This window comes from Prenolepis imparis, unplaced genomic scaffold (assembly GCF_030444845.1).
Source record: "Prenolepis imparis isolate NDT839.2.m4 unplaced genomic scaffold, iyPreImpa1.0 SCAF_2, whole genome shotgun sequence".
In the NCBI taxonomy this organism is placed as follows: Eukaryota; Metazoa; Arthropoda; class Insecta; order Hymenoptera; family Formicidae; genus Prenolepis; species Prenolepis imparis.
Genome location: NW_028141160.1, coordinates 21262780 through 21285635, shown reverse-complemented (window position 1 = coordinate 21285635; position 22856 = coordinate 21262780). Strand labels below are relative to the sequence as shown.

The window sequence follows — 22856 nt, the reverse complement described above, 5'->3', positions numbered from 1 at the left end:
CACGGTACATTCCATACATATATGCATCTCGTATGCAACACATGTGAGTTTTACTCTGAACGCGCTTCTCCATGCTGCTCGTCATCCTATGTATACGGTCCGTCATATCCTATAGGTTAATGTAAAACGCGATACTTTCTACATGTCGAATTTTTCCTCTAACTTTTCCGTGCTGCTTTTTTATTTTTAACGATTTCTCAAATGCAAAACACGTTATATCTACACTGAGAGAATTTTCTCTTAAACGTTACCCTGAAAATCATGGTAAACGTGGGACAATATGGTATGGAAAATAATTTTATGAGAATTTCACTAATTAATATTTATCACAATAAAAATAATATCTATCACAATAAAATATAAAACCTGTTTGATTAATTGTACTAAACTGCATAGTAAAATTAATCAAATATATTTTATATTTTATTGTGATAGTAATAGATATTATTATTTTGATTGTGGTAAATATTAATCAGAGAAATTCTCATAAAATTCTTTCCATACCATATTGTCTCACGATTACTATGATTTTCAGGGTAAATTCTAAGAGAAAATTCTCTCCATGTAGAGGAATTATTAAAACGTTATGATACTGCGCTCTCTCATTCAATCGTTGTTTGCTTTTTGTCTATATTTCTATCATTTGCATTATATGTTTACATGCGGTTTTGATATAGAAAAAGTGGCCCCTATAAAAGAAAGCGACTAACAGAAAAGAGGCCATGAAAGTTGTACGGTACAGATATAAAGCCTCTTGACCTTTAAGATTTCTTTTTGCGTACAATCGCTTTACATAACCGGTCGATGTATATAAATCGTCCCAGAACCGTTATTTACGAATAACAGTATAGTTCTTCAAGATGCCCGGAAATGAAAAAACATATAGGATAATAATTGTCGGTTTCCTTCCTTTCACCTGCATCCTGGGAGTTCGCTAAAGGAAGAATAAAAGGAAACTGTTAATCGCACGAATGCAGGCATTGAGCGTCAGAAATGTTGAATTATCGTCATTTGTAATGATATAGGGAAATATACAATTTCGCGTGCGTCAAATTAATATATGATAGCACGTTATATGCTATACTTTTCGTATTAGAAATTATATACATGTCTTTTCATTTTTTAAGAGCAAAAAGAAATAATTACAATTTTAGTAATTTTCTATAAATAATTAACATTTAAAATACTTTTAATCGTCGGAACATCTGTTTGACTATCTGAATAAATGGAGACACTCTAAAAAAAAAATTATATACTGTTATTATCTATTTTTAAAAAATGTGTATATTTTTAACTAATGTTAAATTATATATTGTGCAATTTTAGGTATGATTGAAAGATGGGAATCTTTGTCATCGCGAGTCGAACAGGCGCAAACTGCTAGCACTCTTCAGCGTGCTTTGGCTACCATGCGATCAAGATTCAAAGCCATACACGATCGACTTTTCGATTATGAAATCGTCCTGGAACCGCATCTGCTCGATGATCGTATTAATAGGATCAAAGTAAGTTGCTCTTTTTAGCATTATATATATATTATTTCTCTCACACACATGTATATTGGCTTGGAAGTGATTAAAAAAGTCACTTATAATTCTTAGTTTGGATTGAGTAGCATATGTGAGATGTATATTTTCTTAAATGTAATTTAATTTAATTTTTGATGTGAAATAATATTATAGATAATTTTTATCAGTAGTAAGCATACATTACACAGTGTATGCACTGTCGGTAAAGGTACCAGTAGAGTTGTATCCTCTTCTGCTATGAAGGAGATCTTGTATTGCAATTCGATTAATATTGATAGAACATCTCTTCCCTCTTTTTTTCTCTTTCTATCTCTCTTTCGTTTTTTATCGTTTTTTGTTTATTTTAATCACACGATTATCTGAAATAGTACATTAATCGATAAATTAATCGATATTAATTGGTTTAAAATTGATTGAATTAAAAATATGTTTTCATTAAATGAAAGTTATTAGAAGATAATTTATATGTATTTATAACAAAGTATATATTGTGTCAAATTCTTCAAATCATGACATCGAAATATTCACCCTTAAAAAATACATTAAAGAATTTTGGCATATAAAAATATTTGAGTTGATGACTAGAGATATTCGAGAGTTGACAATCTTAAAAATTCGAAAAAAATTTAGTATTGAACTTACGTGGCTTACTAAGTTTCTGACGAATTTCTGCGAGTTCTTCGGAAATCGAATCGGAATAAGGGAGCGCGTTATTGGAAATGTCTCCGGTACGCGGCGGGTAAGACAGAAAAGTCAGAAGCTCAGGCAGAAAGCTCGCGATCGGGGAAGAGGAACAAAATGAAAGCGGGCGAGAGAGGGTGGAGGCGGACCGGAGGGAGAAGAAGGCGGATGGAGAGACGAAGAGATAGAGAGAAAAGAGAGCAGGGGAGAGAGAGCAGTCAGGAACCAAGTAGAGGAGGCAGAGGTAGTGGCGTAAAAGCGTAGTCGTGTCGCACGTACGCTCGTCTGACGGCGACGTGCTCGGCATCGCAACTCGCGCGGAGAGCGAACGCCGGCGAACCTAGCCAACCCCCTCGGTGGAGTTTCACTCCCCCCGAGAGTCATCCCCCGATCCTCCCGGCACATCCACCAGACCTATCGTGCCGTGGAAGCCCTCTCCGTGGTGGAAACCACCTCTCTTCTCGCCCTGCCGCACCCCCGCAATATCCTCCGCACTCTCCCCAGCCTCATTGCGAAGACCAAACACATGCTCCCTATCTATCATCAAGATGTATTAGCGTCCAACATTTGCCGGGTGAACTCGTCGCTCTGCTGCATTATGCACGAGATGTGTATGTGTACTTCGCGCCGATCCGCGCCGGTCCGGATCTGAAACGCGAAAGCCGCGTTCTTGTTTTACATGTCCTATGTTTACGGTCTCATGCTTAAGGTCGTCAAAGTCCCCGATAGCACGACAGTTTCTTTGACGCGGTCATAAGACTCGCGTACTCGTTTGCAGAAGCTGTAGCTTTCGTTCCATAGAAAATTTCTAGCCAAAGAGAATCTCACGTATCCTGAAGATTTACTTATTACATTAATATTAACATTAATACATTAATATAACGTGATTCGCTTACAGTCGAAATTACACACGAGCACCGGCAATGTAACCGCGCATACGTACGTGCGTGCGTGCGTGTCGCGCGGGAGGAGAGGCCGTCAACAAGCTGATTACATATCGCGGATGATTGTCGTCCGCCGTCGACGCACGTGGAGAGTTTGGCGATTGGAATGCAGGTCGCACGGCGCCGAAAAGCGCAACTGCGCGAGCGAATGCAGATTGACGCGCGCGCGAGACAGAATTGTGAACGTTTCGTTATGTATTATGCATCGCTAAGCGGCACCCTGCATTGGGCATCTGCACGTGTGCACATTCCGCGGCACGTACATTCGACGCGAGCGATTCGATCAAGGCTCGTCACCTGCTGATTATGCTATTGCGTCAAATCCGGACAAACATTTACCGTTACAGCTTGTCGCTGGAGCTTTACGCTTTATTCGTGTATAAATCAACTTATGCGATAATTTCGCGACAGAGTTTCAGATATGAAGAATCGACGAAATTAATAAATTGTAATCAATATAATCTTGGATTAAACTGAAAATTAACATTATATGCACGGTAGCGCTTTATCGTATCAAAATTTAATTTTATCGTAGACTTGAAAATTTTTTAAAAATTGAATACACTTTCTCTTTCTTTTTTTATCTCTCTTCGTAGCATTTATTCTCGCAAGGTCGAGTCCTTATGTATCATAGCGAAAGAAAGCGTGCGGAACGCGGATACTACGAGGGGGAACTACTACGTGGCACAATTAAAATACTGGCAGTGGATCTCTCCGTTCCACTTAGTACCACGGAATTACGAGACGTAAAAAGCTAATTCTCTACTTTTACGGGGTACGTGCTCGGCGGTATGATCGAAGCGGGGTCGAGGGAGGAGGGGGCGGCCTCATAGACATGCAGGTCCCGAACGCGCAGCGACCGCTCTGTATACCGAATTCGAATCAATTGATTGGCTGTTGATTGGAAATTGAATTAGATCGGAATGTGCGTGCCTGCGTTGCGAGGGCCTCTCGGCGCGGTGGTTCGAACCTGGTGGGTAGAATGGTTTGGTGGCTGCCGCTGGTTATGCGTCGTTGATGCTGATGGTAGCGACGGCGACGAAGAAGAGAAGAGTAACAGCGGCAGCAGCCAGCCAGTCAGGGGTGGTTACGAAAAGAGGGGAGAAGCGGCGCGGTCGCTTCTGCCTTTGCTATGCGCCCGGAATATCAATGACAACCACTTTTCGCCGGACAGCGGAGCAAATCCACGCCGCGCACTTCGCAAAACCAGCACCACCCGCGCTGGGGACCGCTCTCCTTTTCATCGCGCGATTTGTCCCGCTCGACGACGCAAACAAAACCAGACGACTAACTGCCAGCTGCTCGTGATGACGGGGATGCGGAGGAAGCGTCGCGTGTTTCGATTTTTCCATTTTGAAGAAAAAAAAACCACGATGCACCCCCCAATTTAATGCCCGTGCCCAGTAATTCGAGCCGCCGGTCTAAAATGCTGCAAACGAGTATTTATCAGCGACGACGCATAGCTAAATATAAGGGTTGTAGGAACACGCGTACGATGCAGTAACCACGTCACGTTGTCACATCCCCGTCGTCCTACCTAGCGGGACGCGCTACCCGACGAGGACCGCATAAATAAACCCGGGTTTACGACGGCGAACGTAGGGCGACGTAAGAGAACGAAAACGAGAGACCTCTCCCCGCGTTTCTCTTCTCTTCCCGTTCCATTTGTCTCGCTCATCGCGTGACGAGGAGGAGACCTCGGGGAAGCTCGTAAAGCTCGTCCTTGCGGTCATCTCGCGCGTCTTATATCCTCTGCCTCGTCTCTTCCGTTCTTTAAAAGTAATTTCCTTCTCTTCTAACCGAGGATTACCGTACAAGGTGTTCGCTATATCGACGCATTGCATCTTCGTCGGTCTTGTGAACTTGTCTCTTATATATAAGTTTTTGGATCAAAAATCAATTTAGAAGACACGAGAATAAATAAATCTGCATGTTATCGATTGGCATATACATAAAGAAAGTATCTCGATGTCTCGATATACTATAGACGGTACATAAAAAAAATATCTCACTTAGATCTACCACGTGTAACTGTTCTTAGCAGAAGTAGCTTCTTAGTTCCGTGGCCACTTTATACATCACCTTCACCCTCGAGCGACCCCTGCGCGTTTGCCCCTGCACAGTGCGGGTAATTCGTTTGAGTTAGGCGAGCCAGCCAGCTACTAAAAATGTATATTTTATGTTCGCAGGCCGACATAGCTGTTCTAAATGACCGCAACGCGATGCTCGCGTTGAATGTCTCCGCGCATCGGCTGATCACTGATCTCGGTGCCTCCGCGCCCTTAATCTGCACAGCCCTCAAGGACAGCGTGGCGGATCTTTATAGGATACGCGACGAGACCTTACAAAAGTAAGTAATTACAATTTTACACATCATTTGTCTCTTAAATCAAAATCTTCGAGGATAAAACGAAAGAGCTTGCATATATAAACTGTATTCTGAACTATAAACTTAAAATTTATATCGTTTTGCTTTGATTCGCTGAATGTTATAAATTATCAATTAGAAAAATTACAAATTAGAAAATTCACTTTCGTGAATAAAGGCCTGTTGATACATGACGCGATGTGGATTTTGGGAAAATCACGCTACATTAATACGAGAAACGGCTCGATAGTTTCCTTGATTAATTTGGAGTGTATCTTGACTGCGGGGTTCAACGGTATATCCCGTACAGAATAGTCGGTACTGGATCATCGGCTGGCCGTTCGCCGGCCGACGTGTGACGTTAGGCAAATATTTTGAGAGGTAATGAAGCCACCAAAGCAAACAGCGGAAACCGAGAGCGGCATAGGTACCGCCAGTAAGGGCTCTTCTCGTTGGGATTTTGACCCGTGTCGCGGGATTACTAGCTTTAACGGAGATCGCGTTTAATCACGGACCTTTTCTACGTGACGGCTCCGACAGAAAAGCGAACGAATCAAAGGGTCAGCGCAATATTCGATTCATTGCGATTTTTTTTTTTTTTTTTCCCTTCAATTTTATCGATATTTTATTCTGTTCGAAATAAAAAAAAACTTGTATCTCTTCTTCTTTATATATAAATCACTTTTTTTTTAATTATAAATTCTCATTTTAATCCACCTTAAATAATTAATTTTAATTTTTAGAATGTAAATAATTTTAATTTACAAGTTGGTCTCTACATACATTAAACTATTAAACTATTTAATATCGAAATTAATTTTATAAGAAATTTTCTAATTCAGTTCTTTATGATTATTTTATTTATTTAGTCACATAAACCATTAACACAGTCTTAGTAAATTATACAAATTTTTTTTTACAACGCTACTCTTCTTCCATTGAGCGAAAAATAGTTGGCGCGATCATTACAACCCCCTTTTAATTTCCATATGAGCACTCGAGTCCCCTCTTTGATAGGGGTTTAGGCCATTCAAAGGGGTTTACCACTGACCTATTGGGGTTTGCAGAGGTCAATCCTATCCCTACGTTTGTGATATGGAGAGACACTTCTATTCTTGTGGCGGGAGATGATTTCCACAAAGGATAGTTATCAAACCTTTCGAATTATTCGTACAAGTGGATGATCTATTCGTAAAAAAATGTTATCTAAAATTTTTTGACGTGATAAAATCAACGTTGTAAAAATATGTGTATCTGATACAAATTTATCGACTTTTCGCCTTTTTGACGGATACGCCAATGCGACAAAAAGGCACAACCAGCTCTTCTTCGATTCATTCGTACATTTGCTGGGGACGTTCAGATTGACCTGGAATAAAGTGTTTTTATTTGCCGATAGTGCCGGAGGGAGGATCTACTAATAATTCGACGTCTTAATGTTTACGCAACGGCTTTACCCTCTTTCCGTTTTTTATTGTATTGACTTGCATGATTTTTCTGCACAAATTTGCTTCGCGTTCTTTATATTCACCCTTTCGAGACGTAATGAATAATTCATATAAAATAAACGAAATAAAGAAAAAGAGATTTTTTTTTTCGCTTTCTCAAAGTGTTAATATTCTTTAAAATATTATGTATACATCGTGAATATTATATCGATATTTTATATATCTATCTATAGCGTGACGCGAAGAAATATCGCATAATCATTACAATAGCTTTTGCAATGCGACGCAATTTATAAATGTGCGCATCTCCGCGTTTTTTTTTCCAGATGTAAGCAGCAGTTGTGCGCCTTGCAAGACGTACAACAGTTCGGTACATGCTTGGCCGAACTCCAATCCACTCTGCAGAGGGACAAAGAATCTTTGGCGGTCTTGGACGTAGCCGTGCAAGCGGGAGTCACTCCGAGACTCGCTTCCTCCGTCAGTCATGTCGCCCGACTTTTGTCCGAGAGACAAGACGTCAATCAGGTATTGTGCTCGCAATTAAAACTATTGATTTCCTTCGATCGACCCTTATTTGACTGAATAATAATGGTAGAACTATACGTGTATATAATATATTAAATTAGTGCAAGCCCTTTTTACCGAATATTTACATAGATATTTCTCAACACGATAGAATTAAAGTTAGCAAACTACGAAATCTTTCCCAAATCGTTTGTCAGATATCCCCATCGCGTTCTTGATTTTCAATCGGTTAGATGGCTGTTAGCAATTATTCAAGGCCGGGTGGATGGGGTAACGGTTCCCAGAGGTATCGCTTGTGTGCATAAAACCATTTCCCCGCATAGATTGGGAGAGTCGCGGGTCCCGGGGATGTAACTTACCTAAAGGAAAGCGAGATTATAATGCGGATTGTATATCCCGTATTTCCGATACGTCACGCTAAATCGCTTCGCAAATTGCGTTCCTCGGATTGCGCGGTACAGATTTGCCGGAGATACCGTATCCGATCTTCTTCTTCTTTCGATTAGCACATGCGCTATTAAGCAACGGAATCATATCTTGCTCGAATCGTATCGTGCTAGCCGATTTATTATTCCGATAATGCTTTAAAAGGAGTCATGCAAATCTCTTCTTCTTTTTTATTTAGTTTATTGTTCGAAGATATAGTAAGAACATATTTGTACGGAGCTGTCTTCGTGTTAAAATAATTCTGAAAATAAAAATTACATACGAGAGTATATATACACATATTGCGTTATATACATATATACACATATGGCGCGCGTCAAGAGATAAATCTTCGACCAGCCTGAACACGCGGAGGTTGCTCGAAGGAGGAAAAGAAGAAGGGGCCCAGGTCGAAGGGGCACGTTTGACAGATGATACTTGTCGATATCGCGTCTCCGTTAAACGCCATCACATCCCCCTATTTCCACCATATCCGTCTTTAATTTGCATATAAAGTAAATCTCTTGGCAAGCCCGTTTTACGTCGGGTTCTTTGCTTTATGGACGTAAAGGAGAATAGTTGAAGGTGCAGTGCGAGAGGTGGTAAGTCCGCGACCGCGATTTTCGATCGGCCCGCTCGTTTAGCTTGTCGGGAAGACGTACTGCTCGATTCCTCGGAGATTCGCGTACCTAATAAGAAACTGATCGCGCGTAATGTAGAACATCATAATAATGTGCACCGTTTGAACGTTTATACAAATGCGTGTGACATTTTATTAGCATGTATTGCGAAAATTAAATAATTTATGCAACGATTTGGATAATATTAATTAAATCACCGCGAATTAATTTTTTTCATCGCGAGACAATTATTAATATGAGAGATATATAATTAATTAATTTTTTTGTCGCAAGATAATTATCGGTACGAGAGATATTATATAATATTGTTTTACGCCGAGAATATTTTTGACACCTTGTATCCGACTCCGTTTTCAGACGCCGACGTATCGGTTGTAGGTGCTTCATAACAATTTCCAATTGTCCCCATGCTCATTTCGCCTGTCAAGAAGACGTACGACTCGCGACACAATACTCTCTCACCAATAATAGGAGCCTTTCCTTTTCGTCTCGTTTCTTCTCCTTTCCATGTGTATCGCGTCTATATTTTAACGTATTCAAACTCCCGTCAAGGCGGTATAATCCGGAAAGTTCTTAGTCTTGCCGATCTACAGCACTCGAGGGAATAATTTCATGCACTTGACATTACGCTTCTCCTTTTTTCTCTCTCTCCGTTCCTCTCTTATTCCATCTTCCTCTTACGACAGTCCTCTCGACTTCCCCCTTTTCCTCCGCCCTTCACCAACCATCCCTGTCTCCGAGAGTCGAAGAAGAGGGAAGACTACGATAAAGCACTCGACATTACAGTCTTTCTTTTCCTTGTAACATTACAATTCTTTCTTTCCTTGCGCTTTTATCCCCGAGACGACGGGGGATAAAAAGAGGGATGATAAATTATAAAATTATAAAATATTTTATAGAAACGTGTGATTCTTATACAAATCGTGAGCACATTTTTTTTTTTTTTTTTTTGTATTATCTCAATCGTCGAAACTAATAGAAACGCGTGACGAGTCCGGGTCGACAGCTAGTTTACAAACCGCAAAAAAATCCATAAGTTTTGATAGATAGTAAATAAAATATTAGCCGATATATGTGCGAGCCACCGCTGTGCGAGGAAGCAGAGGAGATAAGTTTCGGCGCCGGGTATACAGCGAGTCCGAGTTGCCGTCGAGGGTGTTGGCCATCTCAGAGCCAGCGGCTCCCTAGGGAACTCCGATCGTTAATCGCCCGAACGATTCCCTTTCGCGTCACGTACGGGAATGGCCCGTGGAATCAGCGTAAAAATACAAATTTAATATCAGCCGTTGCGGAGGGAAGGTGGAGAACGAGAGAGGCTGGTCCGGTCTCTGCGTTTGTAGTCCGTTGTGTCGTCACCAAAAAAATTCCCTTTTGCTACGCGAACAAGTTCATCAATCGCGCCCTTTCAAGCCTCCACTGTACAATGAATATTATTTCAAGAAACGCGCTTTCGCGACAGAGATTCTTCTTGTGTTTTTTTATCGATATAAATAATTATATCCGTACAAATAATTTTACGTTTCTTTCTCGTTCTTGCTCCCTTAGATCAGGCCGGATTTTACATCAGCAGATGAATGATCTACCTTTTTGCGGCGATACGAGATATTTTACGTCTTACATAGAAGCACATATACATATATATATATATATATATATATATATATATATATATGCTTCTATATATATGCGTGCGCACGTGTGTATGTATGTTTCGCGAATGTAACCGGAAATAAGAAGTTCCTTGCAGTTTTCTCGCGCGCGTGATTGGTCTTTCGGACCGGCGTGGATTCCGTCTCGACTCACTTCGTACCTACTACTATCCGTTATACGAGAGAGGAAGAGAAAGAGAGAGAGTATACCGACTTATATATAGGTTAGGTTGAAGGTTGCTACTTGGTATGCGGATCGCGCTTTTCATTACCGGAGGCTCGTTCCCTCCGTCTCTCCACCGTTGCAAACAGCCTAAACCTACCCTTTCTTCCACGCAGCCACCCTTCCTCTCTCTCTCTCTCTCTCTCTCTCTCTCTCTCTCTCTCTCTCTCTCTCTCTCTTTCTCTCGGCTGTCTGTCTACTATTCGACCGCTACCACTGGCATTCTCGCCAGTATTCGCGCCATGCTGTCGCTCTTTCATAGGACAAACGTATCTGATCCAAGAGACGCATATTTCTCTTGCGAAAATATATAGTGATTTATTCTTTATTCATTTATACGCAAAAATGAGAGAATCGTTCCCTGATAAAAAAATTCCAACAGATCCCTGAACCCGTACATTCGCGGGAAGTTATCGCGAAAATCGTATGCAAATCTTACGAAACGTTGGTTGACGTATCGCGATCAATTTAGCATCTTACGTTCCTGCGTTATTCTCGCCTTTCCACCTTTACCCCCTGGTCTTTTTACCTTTTCCCTCCCTTCCGTACTCTATATAATCGTCTTATACGCTTTTCGATGCCCTCCGGTGATGCGCAAGAGTGGATTATACAATATTCGATATCGTGTCCTCTCTCGGGTATACCCGCACTTATCGAGACCTCGCGATCCGTCGCACGTTGCTGTTTCATCGTGAAATTCATCTGTAAGATTCTTTCTTGAAAGTTATTTTTGTGATCGATAAATTAATTAGAAATTGCACTCTTAAGGCTCCTGGGTGCTCACCGCGGCCATATTGGATTGTGACGTCAGAGGCGAGAAAGCACACGCTGAAAATTCTTAGATGCCATTTTTTAATGAAAAGATATTTCGATTAAACAGCACTTCAGATGGCTTTAGCACACTCTTAAAAACCCCCGAAAACTATCCTTTTCCCTTTATAATCAATCAACATCTGTAAAATGATCGAGATATCAGACTTTGACATGCGGAATGACTGCGCATGTGCAAAGACCAGACGGCTTCATAATATTACATTTTACAGCTGTTGATTGATTATAAAGGGGAAAGGATAGTTTTCGGGGTTTTTTAAGAGTGTGCTAAAGCCATCTGAAGTGCTGTTTCATCGAAATATTTTTTTATTTTGAAATGGCATCTAAGAAATTTTAGCGTGTGTTTTCTCGCCTCTGACGTCACGATTTCGACATGGTCGGAAAGGAGCCAGGAGCCTTAAGGGGATCCTAGTCGGATGGTCGAACTCCGACAGGTTAGCACCACACATATCCAAACATATACACGTATACACATATACACACGATAGGTTAGCACCACACATATCCAACATATGCACGTATGCACACATATGCGTGAAAATGTTTTTAATATTTAACTTTTTTATTAGACTTACAATCTCACTTTTTATTGTTTACTAATATTTCTTCATGTTAACCCTATCGCGTATACTATATTTTATGCACAGATAAACTGCAGAACTATTTTTATTAAATAAGTATTATTACGAGCTGCATGAAAGAAGCCGATAATAAAACTGTAATTTTTGATTTTTATATGATTTATATATGGAATTATAGCTAACGCGGTCCGTTTTTATAAGTACTTTAATCGTGGAAAAGGATTTATTGATCTGTATAGTCAATAAAAAGATATCCCAAAATAATAAAGTTGGTTCTGCCGTACCGACAGAACTAACTTTAGGATCCGACTAGGATCCCCTTAATACCTGCATCAAGTTGATCATTAATAAAAAACGAGTCATTTTCCTATTTTATTTCTTATATCATATTTGTCATAGCTAATCACGCTTGTCCGCGACTGTCGTGTTTCAGGGTGACCCGGTGCTGAACGACGCAACGACGGAGGAGGCGCACTGCGCCGTAAAATTCGCCGTCACTTCCGCGAACAATCTCACGCAGGAGGGCGGATCCCTCTCCGATAGCGGGATCTCCGACGGAAGCGGAAGCGAGCAAGAGCTGAGCAAGCGCGAGCACAGGTTGGCGAATCTTCGCCGAATAACTCGTAGCTTGGAGGCGCAACTCGCGCCGGGCAGCAAGGCCCTGGTCGAGCTCAGAAAGAGGATCGAGGACGCCGAGAGCGAGCTGCGCGACCTGCAAAGGCAGTGCAGGGAGCTCGTCGTGCGCACAGCGGTGGCGGCGAACATGGACGCACGTGCCATCAAACGAACGGCAGCCAATCAGATCCATCATCCCGTGGAGTAAGTACGATCATCATTTTTATCAAATCTCGCAGTTTATATTAATATTGGACCAAAATGTTCATCAGAAAAGCTCGATTGTTTTCTTTTACGCGGGGTTGCTTACCTCGCCATAACTGTCTTATAAAAAGTTTGATGAACGCTGACAAATGTCAGAAAATCAGATAGGGTTCAAGAGCGAATGATCTTTCTCTTAATAATCCGCTATCGGCGTTTTAAAGTTTTTTTATCCGAGAGTACAAAGATTAAAGCGCGTGAAAATACGTAAATGACACAGATCTGAGGATCGAATAATTAATATGGCGTTTAAACGAAATTATAATCGAATCGAATCAGATCAGAACGGATAAATATGTTCGTCCAAATTTGTTAAAGTATTTGTGAATGAGACTGCGTTCGCGGGATTAAGAAACGCCTTCTTCTCGCTCGCATTCCATTTGCATAACGTCGAAATGGGAAGTGAAGAATGAAGGCGACTATTTAGATGTGGGGACGCGAGGTCGTTGGTCCATAGCCGCCAGGCATTAGGCGGCTACTCATTTGAATATGAGAACTTTGCCAAGCGAGACGGACTGTGCATCTCGCCTCTTATAATCGCGCACATCTTAAAACATAAAAGAAAATTTAAACGATAAAACTGCAAAATTGCAGTTCTCTTCTCTCTCTCTCTTCTGCGCCATTTTCCGCGCAATTTTTTGCATTCTTTCGGGCCCCTAACACTCTGCAATATTATTATGTCAGAAAAATGTCAGCGTTATTTCATAGCTACCATTAACGTTTACCTTAATTAAGTAAACAATAATCATGACATTTACTCACACACACACATAATTATTGCTGGAGTGATTATTCTCGAAAGTGAATTAAATAACGCATTGTTACGCCGATAAATTCGGCAGAGAGTATGAGATTTTTTATCTCCTCTCGTTCGACAAATACAATCTTATGCCGTTGTTTGCCGACTCAATTACTTGAGATTCCAATTATCACCTCGGCGTATCTTATTAAACTTTGTTTTAAGGATGTTTTTATAGCCACGTTCAATCACCGCTTGGTGGTGGCGATAATAGGTTTAGTTTTCACGGGCGTGAAGAGCATCTGCCACGCCGAGTCGTAAAAAAAAACCTGGTATAAAAACCCTGCGCCATTTTCCGCAATCGATGGTTTTCACCAGGTTGCGTTTTTTCTCTTTCTCTTTTCACATCACACGTAAAGTGTGTAAACAGTTAGATTTTAACCGGCAAACGGGATATTTTAAGCCTTTCGTCTTGGCGTCTCTGCAAATTAAAGCGGAGATGGAGCGAACATTCGCAGAAAATTTAAATAATCGTACACTTATGTGTAATCTTAATGGAGATGCAGAGTAACACTATAAGCTATATAATTGCAAGCGCAATCTCTCGCAACTTCCAAGTTACGTGCATCTCCAAATTGATTCCCTGGCCAACTTTGCTATTACAGGTTTACTCGTATTATCATGACCTGTGGGACGGCATAAATTAATTTCTCGCAATTGCGAGCGAACTCGTTCAAGTTTCTCCTCTAAACTAGTCGACTATATGTCTGACTAGCGGATTAACGCATTATTCAGCGAAACAAGATTTCAAAAACCAGTGTTACACGTGTTAAATCAAATTACTATTCGAGATGAAAAAATTCAGAAAAGGAAGACAACAAGTAAGTTATGTTATAATATAATACATAAAAACGCTGAAAAATATCTTATGATATAAATAAAATAATAAAATAATAATTTTATTATTTTAAAATATAAAAAATATCTTGTGAAAAATATTTTGATACAAATAAAATAATAAAATTTTATTGTTTTATTTATATCATAAGATATTTTAAAATAATATAAAATGATAATAAAATAGTAAACACACACACACACACACACACACAAGAATTTAAACTGTTATATGAGATGGAAAAATTCAGAGAAGAAAGACAACAAGTAAGTTATGATATATATTATAATATAAATATATGGTATATGTTATAAAAACGCGGAAAAATATCTTATGATATAAATAAAATAATAAAATGATAATTTTATTATTTTAAAATATAAAAAATACCTTGTGAAAAATATTTTAATACAAATAAAATAATAAAATTATCATTTTATTTTATTTATATCATAAGATATTTTAAAATAATAAATCGATAATAAAATAATAAACAAGAATTTAAACTGTTATACAAAAATAATCCAAATAGGACTGCAAGACAAAATAAAATTCATAAAAGAAAAAACGGCAAAGTAAGTTATGATATATAAAATTTATAATATTTAATTATTAAAATATATAAAAATGCGGAAAAGTATACGTTGATATAAATAAAAGAAAAATAATAAAATAATTGATGAATAATAATTCAAAATAATCCAGATAAAGACAACAAATGTGTCATTATCACGTACTTTGCGGCTTCGAATATATGCGTCGGCTATTTTTTCAGCCATTAATTTTTTTTCTCATTTCCTCATTTTCTAGCAAGCGCAAGAAAGCATCCGATGACGTCGATGTATCCAAGAGCGACGCGGAATCGGCGCCTATCGCGACTAGCAATTCTGGCGTCGCTAAGGGCGACAACCCCGACAGCGAGCCGATTCCACGGAGCTGGATCTGGCGAATCCTCAAGTGTTCGCAGTGCTGCTGCTTCGTCCTCGTCTGCCTGCAGGTCGTCCTCGTTTGCGTCGAATACTTCATGAAGCCGAACTGTTGCGAGACTACGCTATTCACACAGTGGTCCCCGACATGGCTCCGCGATCCCAAGGGGCCGCCGCCCGTGTGAGCAGATTATACGGCAGGTATACGCGCGATCGAAAAGAAAAATATCGACACCAATGATCAATGATTTTTTTGGTGAAAATACGGATAATACGATATCCGTTCCGATACACGCGCGCGGCATCGTTAATTTATAACGATTAATAAGCCCGCGCGGGTGTAAAAAGTTGTTCGCGTTTTTTTTTCGCGAGCGCTATCGACATGCTATTATGGATTGTTTTAATTCGAAACGCCTGAATTCGAGCGACGCATTCGAGAGAGACGATGCATGTGTGAACATGCTTGATGACTGATTACTCTACTGCCTTGCTTTGTTTTTATTATTTCACTATTAAATTATATACGCGAAATTTTATCGACAAAAAAAACCGTAATCTCCACAAGTTATCATGACATATATAAATTTTGAAAAATTCGATTCCAGCTATCGTAATATAGGAAAACGAAGGGTACATTTCATATTCTGAGTACGAATCAATGCTACGTCTACCTTTACGCGTGGAAAAAGTTTTAGTTTCTTCGTGGTTAAGCAACTGATTAAATTTGCACGAAGATAACGCGGCTACGAATCTCTCGAACGCCATAATTGAAAACATCTGTATTCAGATGTGCTGCTTCTCGAGGATATTTTCATATCCGTACAAGAACGAAACGATACAAGTACATACATTGCGATATCAGCGCAATTATTTTCTCGTCGTTCTGACGTTTCTGCGCGAATCAGCAGCTTATGTTATTGTTGAAGTATAAATATTTATTTATATATGTATATATATACAGATCATATATTATATATATTTTATTCATTATATATTATTCTTCGAAGGAGATAATGTTTAGTTGTCTTGTTGAAGAAGAGAGATAATATCGACAACGTAATATGGACTTTACGCAGTTTTTAAAAGGAGTTCATTTACATTGAATTTTACCGAGAAATGATACTTGGATTCCACAGATTAAGCTTCCTATTTGTTCCAAAACATCTCCCGCATTACCGCTTCTAATGGTTTCCGTTTTCGTGACAACAAATTTCAACATCTTTTTTTATTCGATATACATACCGAGATATCTGACGCGTTAGAGGATGCTATATTAGATACTATTAATCTCTGAAAAACAACTTGTGCATGCAAATTTTCCTTGAAACACGTGCATGATAATTGATATATAATGATTTCAGATATAAAATGTATTTAATTATATAGCAACGAGATTTCTATTTCGACGAGCTATTTCATGCACTGTGAATAATAAATATGACTTAGCATATTAATAATTTGGATGCATGCCGCATATACATAGTATGTACAGTTTAGCATCTATTGCATGCGTTTGTAGCATTCCTGAAATATTTTGCATCTCCCGTCTATTATTTTATTTTGTTTTATTTAGACATGTGAATAATAACATGCAATCTATCGATGATATTTATCTTAACGTCATACATCATACATAATCGAATGGTATGTTTATGTATTTTGTTTTGACATGATCAAAAATTTTAGATTGTGATATATTTGAACAATCATTTTCTCGTATATGAGCTTTGCACGATACATACGTGTGATTTAAGATTATAAACGATTCATTAACGCAATATTAATAAGAATTAATTGTAAAAAAAAATTTTTCAAATTTCTATCACGGGTGTGTCTTTGATATTTGAAGGCACTTGGATCGCAAATAAAATAGTGTCTAATGTAAATAGATTTAAAGAGAAACGACTTTGTGTGCTATATACGAGGGGAAAGAAAAATTATTTTTCCGCGAAGAGAAATAATTTTTACAGAACATTTTTCAAAAGATAGAATTTTTGATATAGAATGATGTGTACGAGGATGTGCTGAGGATGTAATTTGCGGAGATCTATTTTGTAAAGTCTTTTTGGGAGAAGAAGTACAGTGAAAGATATGCGAATGGTTCGGTTTCTACATATCTATATGTATATGCCGACCATTATGAATTTATACATATACGTGATGCGAAGTAACGAGAAATGCCTTTGCGGCCAATTTTATTGCAAGCTTACAATTTGCACGATGCTTACTATGTAAGCGTATTACGTAACGATCCCGATCTATGCCTATGCAGATCTTAGAAAGATCCTCATAAGAGAGGCGATACCTTCGGTAAGTCAATCTTGGCATTTTGCGGATTACATAGAGATAGCGAACACAATCGATGTAAAATAAAACAACTGCAGCCACGTAATAGTGGTGATATTACGTGGCTCAATTTTTTTTAAATAATACCGTGATATAGAAGAAATAATATCTTTCTTTTTGAGATAGCATTATAAACACTTGCAAAATGTCAAGTCGCCGTTACTTTACGAGCTAGATATTTTGCGAGTTTGTATTATTGTCGACAAAAAGAAATATCTAGCATATCGACTCTCTTATATGAATGGTATTGTGGTCGCCAACAATTTTATGCTACATGAATACCGTATGCTGCGAATAATAAATATTCGTTGAGCAGAGTTTTATCATGACTGTCTGAGAAATCGAGGTATTCACAGTCATTATTATGCTCAGACTTGATTTGATAGAGAGTTGCATAACTAGAGAGAGGTATTCAGTATCGATATCTCTTGGACGAGAAATTCACACAGTATATATAATAAGCCGAGTGTGTTTTTCATATTCCCGATGCATTACGAACATCGCATCAATGATATATAGGAGAAGAAAATATACTTTATTTTAAAGTATAACGTGCTCTTTGAGAGACGTAATAGAGAAAGAGAGTTGGCAGGATAAAATAAAAGAACAGTATTTTCGTACATCTCTCCTGTCGTGTCACAATAAATCGCAAATAACAGCGATTATTCTCAAATAACGAGAGTTAAATGAATCGCGAAATATGCGAGAAAAGTTAGATACGCGAAAAAAAGAAAAACGGTGTCGATCCGAATGTTGTTTTTTTAATTATCGACGCGTGTAAGATAAATTTACAAGAGGAAATCATGGTTACTTTAATTGTAATGAAAGTGGAGGTATATTTACTCTTCTTTTTCGATTAGTCATCTTGACTATCGTCTTCGCGCCGTAATGGACGTTGATTTTTATCAAGACCGTAATTTAATACAAATACAGTTTCTTAATGTTATAACGAGAAACCGTATTAGACAAAGTTTTTCTTTCATTCTTAATTACACGAAAGTCTAGTTGAGAGACACCAGCAATCTGCGAGATAGTTCCTGTGACCTAATTTGTACGGGAATGTATCTTAGTTCCGCTATTTCCTACGAATCTTGATTGATAATTTAGCGGCACGAAAGAGTAACTGACTTTTCGATTGACGTGAGATCGTCTGATTATTTATTTTTTTTTTTTTTTTTATCAGATCTAGACATAGTCCACGTTAAAAAGTTACTCTTCTCTTTTAGCAGTAAAACCAACTTGGAACATGCATACGAAGAACGAATCGCTCTATCGAGCGTAAGAATTATATTGGATAATTATAATTATCCAGTAATAGAGTACACATACGTACTTATGAGAGATTCGTCGTGAGAAAGAACGACGGTAATATTAATTGCCTTTTGATTAGAAGAGGTTAACGGCTGTCTAGTGGCATCGCACACTTTAATAAGATATATTCATATGACAATACAGTCGTCCCCCGTTATTATACAACGAAATTGCTCGAAAAGAAAGAAACTACAGAGACTTAGACTTGATTAAGACTCTATAATTGAGTGTAAGTTTTGCACTTTAAAAGTATATAACGATCTAATATGAAGACTTACACGTAACATTTATTACGACTATATTTTAAAGTAATTGAATATCGCATTTTTTTTTCTTGTTTGTTATGCAATGTATGTTACTTAAAAAATTGCTATTGCAGTGTCTTTCATATCGCTGCAATATAATGAAAATTAAATGGTTAGAAAATATTTTTATAGATCAGTGCGAGAAAAGATTCAATTTAAAGAGAAAATTAAAGTATTTTTGATCTTAACATTAACTGTTTAAGTAACGCATTTTCAAACTCATTTCATTTTCATATCGCGAACGCGATTTTATCTGCCTTATACACACGCGAAACATAATAATATGTATAAAGTACCTGAAAAATCAAAACGTTACTTATATTATTATCTATTCAATGTTATTTTACATGCACGCGGTTGAAGGAATACTTGATAATATTGTAACGATCGTATCACGCTTATCATTGAATACGCGACATCCATCTATATTATATGGGTTATATATTAGGTGTATTTTGCATGTGCCTTTTTCATTATTATCACGGAGCCATACAGTATAGTTATTGCGATGCTCCACAAAAAAGAATTAAAGAAAAAATATATATATATATATATTCAGTTCGATAAGTGCGAACATTGTATTACGATATTCAGTATCTTCGACGACCATCGTTTAACTTACGGAGATTATTTTTATGATATTGCGAATCAATGATAAACGATAATACATTTTTCCAAATATTTTCGTATTTTATTCGAATCCATTTAAAAATAATCTTTCACGCTAATTAAAATGACAAAGATAAATTATTAGAAACTTTTTTAATAAATTAATTAAAATTGATAAATGATAAAACTTTAGCGGTTGCATATCATAAATTTTTTCTAAAAGATTAAACGACGGTCTTGAAAGCCGCTATATTAGAATATATTAGCGATAATATATTATACTTAACAGAATAGAGAGATGTGTGGCAACGCTTCTACTTGACACACGAGTGAGACATAATTTTTAATAATTTTTTCAACTAGAATCGAAAGAACAGGGTATAAACAAACATAAAGAGAATTTAATAGTATTTAGATATCGTGTTTAAAGCTCAAATAGAAGCGATGAATACAAATTTATTGTAAGCTAATAATTAGATTTTATTCATGTTTTACAAACTGTTAGAATTAATTTAGAATTTACTAATTTCTTGTTTCGAAGATTCCATTAATTTTTTTTTAATTTTGCTACAAAAATTTCATAATTTTAACAATTAATAATCTTATTTCATAAAAAATTTTAAATGTTATATGTATTTCATATAAAATTTTAAATGTAATAATTTATTAAAACAACAAAATTTTCTCATTTTTAAATATAATATTTTCTCTTCATTTCTTTCATGAAGATGTTTCATGTAATGCTTTTGACATTCTCCCGAATATTATTCAGGCAAAAGTGGGACGCATAAATGACGTTACTTTACAATTATCGGAAATTGAAATCATTTTCACTTCAGCATAGACTACTAACATTTATATAGATCTCGATGAAATCGCAAAATTGTTTTGCTCAGCTCACCGTGCAATTATCTTGCAGAGCATTCACCTACTTTGGAATTTCCATTATACTTCTATTACAATTTACGATATCAACAAATCACTGTACGATTGTAAAGTATTATGCCAAGTAGTACCCGAACTGACCTTACTGATAATATATTTCAAGATTTCAAGTATTATATACTACACATTTTAGATATCTCGAATAAATTTTGGATTTTTGTTCAGAGCTGTGTTTTTTATACTCCATACTCCTCCCCTTAATCCTACGCGGAGGACTTGCACTGTTATTATGCATTTATATATAATAAGAAGCGCATTTTGTGCAATATTCGTAAATAATACATGTCGCCATCTGACAACAATTTGTAATATTGCGACGTATTGCCGAAAGTTCAATGATACGACGCAGCGCCAAGTATATCCGCAATAATAATGCGCCTGCAATTGATACAGAGGTACGATGATTGCCGTGTTCCTACGTCCGTTTGCGGCGGCCTTAGTGAAGTCAGCGCGAAGGTAGGGATATTAGAGGTTAAAGGGCACACTCACTATGTTATTACGACTCACACCTGTACCCACAGGTAGACCAGCGCGAAACAATTTTTCTGCTTAAGAGAATCTACTTAATGGCACATGACGACGTTCGTTCTCCGTTCTCTCTCCTCCGTAACAATAAGTCGACGTTGTAAATAAATTATTATTGGCCGCTCAAAGGAACGAATGTCGCGCGTGTGAATATAGTGTACTGGATTTGTACGATTTGAAATAATAAATAAGCAGACAAAGTAATAAAAAATAATCGATTATGGTATTATATAGTCATTTTTTAATATTATCATTAAACCCAATTTTTCACAGAAATAAAAATTATATTTTGAACGAAGAGAGAGAGAAGATAAATATTTTGGATTTAATTATTACTTTACAATAATCATTGCGAATATTGTTTAATTGGCAAATTTGAGCTGCAGCTTTAGCCATTTCACGAACCCTAACGACAAACGCGCGAAGACTGAATTATTTTTTACGGAAAGAAGAGTAAATGGGCCGCATCGTACTGCCGTATTCTATGACTCCTACGGGGTTTATCCGTCCCTTTTCATATTTTCGTTTGTTTCCTCTCTATCGTCTTACACACGCACACACACACAATCCTTACTTCAATTCGGCTTACTTAAGCAAGGCACGGTAGGCCCCTCTCTCCACCTACCGGCCCGAGTCACCTTGGCTGGCAAGGGTTGAGAGGCTGGGCGAGCTGTAAATTACCAAGAGGGCATTTTGATTAAATTTTTTATGGTAGTAGACCGGTTACAACTCGAGGGGCTGACGGAACTCCGGCTGATTTAATGTATACGTTACAGGCGTCGCTTTTATTTACCATTCGCGCGGCGAATCCCTGATTAGAAGTAATAATTTCGGAACCTACTAAGAGAAGAAATAACACAATTGTCACGCGATAATTTGTCGACGGTCGAAAATTAAAAAAAAAAAAAAAAAATACGGCGACAGTAAAAATGTATTAAATTCTTTGCTTAATGTATTTAAATTCTTGCTTAATCACAGTTACATATTACGGGGACAATGTATTACGAGTCATATGATTATAGACAGCCGCATTTGTAGTAATTACATGAATATTATATTGTTTCTTCAAATTTGTCAGCGAGATTCGACAAGTGTACAAAATGAAATGATCAGTTGTGCGTAAAGACGAGATGCAAGTCTTCGAGATCGATCGCGCGAATGAATAGTAAAGTTCGCATTCGAAATCCCCGTACCTTCACCCCCCCTTTCCCCCTCACCCTCGTTTATGAAACGTCCACTAAGGGACGCGTTTAGTCGGCTGCGAGGGGGCGAAGTGACTCAACAAGTGTTACGCCAAAACGAGCGTGCGTCTCTACGGTTTCGTCGATCCGCCCGTCTATCCCGCGCGTGGTCAACGTTTCTCTTATAACTCTTATACAGGTAACATACGAGAGAATCGGATATTAATTTTCTCCCTCTTCTCTTTATCAAACAACTCGCCTAGCATTCGACTCCTGTCCAAACAAATGACACGTACATGCATTTTGTTAACGCATTATCTAATTAATTCATCGTCATTTAATCACTCCC

General features: G+C 37.9%; 1 protein-coding gene across 1 annotated transcript in view; it reads left to right on the top strand.

Moving 5' to 3' along the window:
• LOC145932606 (uncharacterized) overlaps positions 1-20965 on the top strand; it is a 45952-nt gene extending 24987 nt beyond the window's left edge. The window contains exons 17-21 of the mRNA XM_083031663.1: positions 1327-1505; positions 5344-5504; positions 7297-7495; positions 12280-12665; positions 15170-20965. Of these exons, the coding sequence (XP_082887789.1) occupies positions 1327-1505; positions 5344-5504; positions 7297-7495; positions 12280-12665; positions 15170-15470 (1226 nt within the window). The 3' untranslated portion in view covers positions 15471-20965. The remainder of the gene's footprint in view (positions 1-1326; positions 1506-5343; positions 5505-7296; positions 7496-12279; positions 12666-15169) is intronic.
• Positions 20966-22856: the final 1891 nt, after the last annotated feature.